Source organism: Lactuca saligna, chromosome 6 (assembly GCF_052625555.1).
Source record: "Lactuca saligna cultivar CGN05327 chromosome 6, ASM5262555v1, whole genome shotgun sequence".
Taxonomy (NCBI): Eukaryota; Viridiplantae; Streptophyta; class Magnoliopsida; order Asterales; family Asteraceae; genus Lactuca; species Lactuca saligna.
Window position 1 is genome coordinate 129529053 of NC_136422.1, and position 7554 is coordinate 129536606.

Consider the following 7554-nt stretch of genomic DNA (forward strand, 5'->3'; position numbering starts at 1 on the left):
GCATTGTTAAAAATTCGACGATCCTCTTCGGACAAGTTCTCTACTGGGGTTAAGAAAAGTTTTAACGCATTTCCTTTCTTTTATCCTTCCCTAATTCAAAAAACCCTAAACCTTAGCATCCAATCCTTTGATGTCGCTCCTTATCTCCTCCACTTCAGTCGATGAACTTTCTGCTCCTTTCAGCTTTCATTTTGCTTTGTCTTGTCCCATCGGACGAGTTGAAACTTCATAAAGATCATCATTGTTGAGGTCAATCCCTTTGATACGCGCATCGTAAGATTGACTGTGGTTGGTCTCGGAAGTTTTGCTTTGTTTGGAAGTGCCTGCGTAATCATCATCACTTCTTAGATTAAGCAATTTTGGTTTTCCCTTCACAACTCCCCAAAACGACTCATTGCCAAAAGGTTTTTCGACTTTTCCTTGTATGTTACAAACTTTTGCTAATATATCCACCTCATTTGCATTATTTTGGGGGTTGCGGATCGTGTTTATGTAGATGTCGTTAAATTCCATTGAGGCTTTGTTGATGGTCCTCCATTTCGAGTAAAGTTGATCGGATTGTGGTACCGCTTTTTCATTCGGTGACAAAAATTATGCCAAACTCTAGCTTTGAAGGTTCTTGAATCTTGGTTGTTACCTGTCACTGAATCCTTTGACACATCTAGCCATGCTTGCACTAGTGTCATCTCTTCATCATTTGTCCATCCTTTGCATGGAGCCTTCTTTTTTTCCTTTTTTTTTTCTTGTTGGTTCGACTTTAGGTTCTTCAAATGACTCTTGAATGAGCTCTTCAATGGGTCCTTCATCGGAAGAATAGGTTGACTCGTCGAGTAGGCCGCATGGTTGGCACTGAAAATTACTTTGGGGTTGAGGTTGTAAAAAGAATTGAGTTTCTTGAAACGTCTCAAACGGATCAAGATCTAAATTTGGACGAGGTATTGATTGAGATTGGTTGTGGTAAAAATGCATGGGTTGAGAGGAGTACGGATTAAATGGAAACATTTATGTTGTATGTTGATGTTAATAAAGATTAAAAAAGGTACTTAAAATGCCTTAAATTTATATTTAACAGATTAAATGGAGTTGTTGAAAGGAAAGGAGCTAAAGTTCGACAAGATTCGAAAATTGTTGAAAAAAAAGCACATGTTCGCTGCGTCCAAACCCATGATGCGCCGCGTTGACCTAGGAATTTGACTCGAAAGTGGATTGCCTTATGCGAAGCTAAATTGTTAGGGAAGAAATATTGAATGTGATGCGTCCCAAATATGTATGCTATGCATATGTGTGAAAGCAGAAAAACTATATATACATCATTCTCTTTGACCTAATCAGAAAAAACATGGAAATATACATCAAAAATGTCGTTTTAAGGGCGTGTTTGGTACGGAGCTTTTGGAAACGTTTTGGGAGCTTCTAGCTTTTAGCTTTTGATAAAACGCTATAGTTTAAACTAAAAGCTTTGTTTGGCAGTACGAGCATTTAGCTTTTAGTTTTAACAAAACGCTTCGATTGTAAAAGCTACTTCATGTAGCGTTTAACAAAACGCTCATGAGTTTTTGAAATCAATGTCCATAATTACCCTTCAAAATATATTTATATATTTATTTATTTTAATTAATTGTCCTTTTATGTAATTTTATATATTTCAAAAGCTTCCAGCTACTTTTGCCAAACATTCATATAACAAATAAAAACTACAGCTTCCCGCTACCAGCTATCTACTACATGCTATCAGCTATCCGCTTCCAGCTAACAACTACTTTTGCCAAACACGCGTAAGAGTCTAGAAGTTAATATCAAGGACAAAAGGCTAATATGGAGTAGGAATCTGAAGTATTGATGAGCAAAATCATGGAAATTACATTTGAGATGTGTAAATTATGACTATTTAAAGAAAATAACGCATAAGATGGTGGAGTTTTTCCAGCCACTCATGTTTAGGACATTATAAATCAAGAATTGGAAACTTTCAACAAGAACTCATAATACAAAATTTGTAGAGCTTGTGATAAGTTTTCCATCACTTAAAATTCATTACAAATCGGATTTCATATTTTTCTAAGGTATGAGAAAGTTATAAAGCTCGCTACAAGCTTTCCATCATTATAAGATTCATAGAAGTTATGGAAAATTATGGGTATTATGCTGAAATTTTTTCTAAGGCATGAGGAACCAGGTGTTTTGACACATTCACATGGATAAGATCCATAGACCATGTAGGTCACATGATTTGAGTTGGCCAATCTTTGACTAGCATATCAATAAACTCTCTCAAATAAATCATGAAGTTCAAAACCAAAGTTTCTGGAATTTAGCCAAGGTTGCAAGATTTTTGTCAAGATTTCAATGATATTATCATTAAATTAGGAGATAAACATGGTAAGGATCATATTCTTCTTAAATGTGAGAGTTAATTGTGAAATTGGGAATGAACATGTTAACCCTAATTTTTAAAGGCTCTTGCATTTCGAAATTGTCATTTGATAATTACTCTGTAACGATGATCAATATGTTATTTATGGATTGGGACTTGTTATGATGAAGAATCATTACCACTTTGTTCATGGTACAAGTTACTAATGCATAACATAAAAACCACAACATGTGTAGTTTTCAATTATGGAAATCTTTAGTTAATAATCTGAAGTAATTTAACATGTAATATGAAAAGATTAGCATATTTTAAAATTGGTTCAACTCACCAATACATGACTTGGCTTGGACTTGTACAATTTAGGATTATGAAGTATTGGAGCTTAGTTATGGGATAATTACTATGAGATTAATTTAAATTAACATTTTTATTATGGTAATTAGTTCTAATGAAGCAAAGTATTAATAAGTATTCATATTAGAAAGAATAATGTGAACATGTGAACATGCAATTTAAGGTTCAAACATAATTTGTATGAACTTCAAGATAACATTACATCTTGTGATTAATTTATAGAACTGGAGATAAACTGATTCTTGAATTAACCTTGAGCAAAGGACAAATAGCTTTCAAATAGTTCATGGAATTGGATAAATTGTCAATTGCACTAGTTAAAATGTATTAGTTGGAATATTACTAAAAGGTAAATTTAGAAAATGATTATTTTTCCAAGAAAATAATACTATACTTGTGTGATCAAGAGTAAGAACAAATGGATTAGTGTAGCTAGACATATCTAACTACTAAGGTGAGTATATGGTGGTATTTTCCTAACATGGAACACAGTGGCGAAACCAGAAATTTTGATATGGGGTACAAACATTATCAATATATATTATATGTAGTTATCTGATATTTATAATATCTTTAGTTGGGATACAATAACATGAAAAATGTTTATAAATAATATTTTTATATATAAAAAATAATTTTTAGGGATAATGTAGTACCTCCAATACCACATCTAACTCCGCCACTGATGGAACACATGTCAATTTTGTTGAAAACATCATTATACTTTAAATTTTTTTATTTGATAAATGAAAATGTACTTTTTATGTTTTAAAATGTTTTTATAGTGATCTTGATTCAATTTTATGATTCCGATCCTACGAAACGAAAAACAACCCTATATAGGATAACCTTGGATTGGATTATATATAGATAAAAAAGAGTTTTTAAATAAAAAATAATAAATATACATTCAAATTCAAATACAACTTTCCTTATAAAATTAAAATTCTTAGCATGTAAGGTAAAACAACCAAAAAAAAAAATAGGGGAAAAAAAACTCCAACAATTATTATTTTCCGCGGCAAAGCCCTATCAGGCCATTCCCGGTAAATAATCGATACCCCGTTGAAAAGGAATCGATTCCATCCTCCATGGACAATCCATCAATCTCCGGTATGAACAATCAATCATCACCTTCTTCGTCTCAAACGAATCCTCCCTCAAAATCACAAGAACCCACAACTCCTTCTTCCCTAAATTATTACCACCCATCTCCTTCACGCACTATCTACAGCGATCGCTTCATCCCCTGCCGATCCGCCTCCAATTTCGCCCTTTTTGACATCTCCCCTCCACCTCCTCCTCCGCCGTCTGATGCTTCCCGTGGTGAAGATAATTCTTCCTCATCCGCCGCCTACACTGCTCTTTTGAGAACCGCATTGTTCGGGTCGGATCTGGGGTTTGTTGTTCCTCCTGGTACCCCCGATAAAAAGAGCTTTTCAGTCAACACTTCTCCGGCAAGCCATAATATTTTTCGGTTCAAGAGCGAGACCAGACAGTCTTTGCATTCATTGTCTCCGCTTGGCTTCGATGATCACTCCCCTGGGGTTAGTCATAGCCCTGTTAAAGCTCCAAGAAAAGTTCCCAGATCTCCTTACAAGGTTTACATTTTCAACAACTTTTGTTAATTCGATGACATGCCCTTTAATCGTTTACTATTTAATTGAGTACTAAACAGCTTAATTTTGGTATTGGGGTCGTAAATTTTCGGTATTCTTAATTTTTGTGGGTTTTTAGGTTTTGGATGCACCAGCATTGCAAGATGATTTCTACCTGAATCTCGTTGATTGGTCTTCTCACAATGTGTTGGCTGTGGGGTTAGGCAACTGTGTTTATTTATGGAATGCTTGTAGTAGTAAGGTAAATTTCTGATTTTCAAAGTCTAAAATCCATTAAACTTCATGTATTTTAAGTCAATTTTCGTTTGATTTTGTCACATTCTTGTTGACGATTGAAGTTTAATGCAAATGCAGGTTACAAAATTATGCGATTTGGGAATTGATGATAGTGTTTGTTCAGTTGGATGGGCACAAAGGGGGACTAGTCTTGCTGTTGGGACTAGCAATGGAAAAGTACAGGTAATGTTTGTAGTTTAATTATATTGTTTTGTTTATATACTTGAAAACATGATACATGAGATCAATTATTCATGGGGTAGAATGGTATTTCACTCTATCTTTTATATAAGTCGGTGCCCATGTCTAAAATAAAAATATATGGTGAAGTTATCTTATAAAGTTACTTTATATACACTACACATTTATACTAATTGTGGAAATTAAAGAGTAAGGGTAGAGAATTTTCAAGAAAGAGAGGTATCTAGAAACAGCATTACCAAAAAACAGTATTCGACTTTAAATCCAATTCTCAAGAATCAAAAAGCATTTCCCTTTTCCCTTTAACAATAAAGCAAAAAAACTACTTTAAGTCTTTAACAATGTTTGTAGAATCTTCCCAAAATGTGAAATTTGATGAGAAATGTTTTTCTAGTTGGTTTCTCTAAAAGTGACGTTACAAAAAACTAAAGTCATCTTTCCAAAATATTAATTTCAAGATTTGTAAAAGTCAACTCTTCTTTTTAGTTTTTGTTAAACCAACTTTTTTTTTTTTTAATTTAAAAAAAAATTAGATTTGGGATGCCTCTCGATGTAAAAGAGTAAGAACAATGGAAGGACATAGATTACGTGTGGGTGCACTTGCTTGGAGTTCTTCAATGTTGTCTTCAGGAAGTCGAGATAAAAGTATTCTTCAAAGAGACCCTCGTGCACAACAAGATTTTGTTAGTAAGCTAAATGGTCATAAATCAGAGGCAAGATTTTCTTTCCTAAACTCCCATTTATTCATCACCATGTCATATAAAATTACATATCAATTTTGTACACTATCTATTTGTATCTTTATCAATCTTACATATTTACATCTACCTTTTAGGTTTGCGGTCTCAAGTGGTCTTATGACAATCGTGAATTAGCATCAGGCGGAAACGATAACAGGGTATGTCATTTATTTACCGTCTTTCAGATGCATTGTACGAATAGAACAAAAAATCACCTTTTTTGTCCTATCCATTACAGACCAACAGTCTGTTGGTCTGTCTGGTCCACATGCATAGTACGAATAGGACAAAAAAAACCAACTTTTTTGTCCTATTCAGGACAGACCAACTCTGTTGGTCTGTCTGGTCCACATGTAGACCAGACAGACCAATATTAAATTAAATTATGATTTTTTTTTTTGCAGCTTTTTGTTTGGAACCAACATTCGACACAACCGGTTTTGAAATACTGTGAGCATACGGCGGCAGTGAAAGCAATTGCATGGTCTCCACATCTTCATGGGCTGTTGGCTTCTGGTGGAGGCACTGCAGACAGATGTATAAGATTTTGGAACACAACCACCAATTCTCACCTCAGTTGCATGGATACCGGTAGCCAGGTAATTGTATTTGTATTTTTGTCATTGTCAAAGGGTAGTTTTGGCATTTCACAAATAGAACATGAACTTCGATTGTTACTATGACAGGTATGCAATCTTGTATGGTCAAAAAATGTCAACGAACTTGTGAGCACCCATGGATACTCCCAAAACCAAATTATTGTTTGGAGATACCCTACAATGTCAAAGGTAACATTTATTTCAAAATTGACCATGGTCAAAATTATATTATGTTGTTAAATCAATATGCAATATATGATGATTTTTTTTTTTAAAATATTGTGATGGTAATGCAGCTTGCGACACTTACTGGGCACACGTATAGAGTCCTCTACCTTGCAATATCACCGGATGGACAGGTGGATATTTTATATTTTAATTAATTTTTTGGTTGTGAATTTAGTGATAAATAATTATAATTTAAATAATAAATAATGGGTTTTGCAGACAATTGTGACAGGAGCTGGAGATGAAACTCTTCGATTCTGGAACGTATTTCCTTCACCTAAATCCCAGGTAATATTCAGACAATTGTGATTGAATGATAGTAAATGACTAATTTACCCTTGTGTCTAAAAATGATGTCGAATTACTAAAAAGTGTGTTTTATGACTTTATCCATGTTATGCAGAATACGGAGAGTGAAATTGGTGCATCGTCCTTTGGAAGAACGCACATACGTTAAAAGCCTGTTTCATATATTGATTTTTTTTTTTTTTGGGTCAAAGTCAAACTCACGAAGCTTAAGGAGGAAAAAGCGATCATGAAAATACGCCATGTTCAAGAAATGAGTTCACCATGTTTGATCAACTTGATCAATCCGTTTAATGAGTTCTATATTTATGTAAATCGGTGCATGATGTGAAATGCGCGTTTTTTTTTTTTTTTTTAATATTATTTTATATAGTTATATGCAGTTGTGAATATTAAAAAAAAAAAAAAATACACTCGTCAACCCCCTAGGCCCTTACGTGCGTTGTGATATGTATTCTTACTTTGTTACTGCTAATTTAAGCATGTGGGACCAGTTTGTGAATATAAGTAACATTGCTGTAGTTGAACTTGATCTTTAAATATAATGTTGAATGTGGTTCAAGTAAACAAAATTCAAGCTTAAACCTTAAAACTTACACGTTATTTTGTGATTACTACTGGAGCTTATGGCTGACAATTGATGATGCGACATGATAAGAGTATATGATGAAATTGGGATGAAATTGAAATTCAAATTTGTGTTTAATATTAAAAAAATATGATGTCGTTTTGTGTTTTTGTTCAAAATGAGAAAAAACTAATTGTTATTTTATGTTATTTTTTTCATGTCATGTGTGTTATTTTTTAATTGATTCTTTTTCGTTTTAGATAAAAAAACATACGACACAATGTGTCGT

General features: G+C 33.5%; 1 protein-coding gene across 1 annotated transcript; it reads left to right on the forward strand.

Moving 5' to 3' along the window:
* The first annotated feature begins 3721 nt into the window (after positions 1-3721).
* On the forward strand, positions 3722-7218 carry LOC145001436 (B-type cell cycle switch protein ccs52A-like). The gene is made up of 10 exons (XM_078960812.1): positions 3722-4329; positions 4466-4588; positions 4702-4806; positions 5358-5537; positions 5660-5722; positions 5969-6163; positions 6251-6352; positions 6460-6522; positions 6611-6679; positions 6795-7218. Exons 1-10 carry the CDS (start codon positions 3820-3822, stop codon positions 6846-6848), a joined length of 1464 nt encoding a protein of 487 aa, XP_078816938.1. The 5' UTR covers positions 3722-3819; the 3' UTR covers positions 6849-7218.
* Positions 7219-7554: the final 336 nt, after the last annotated feature.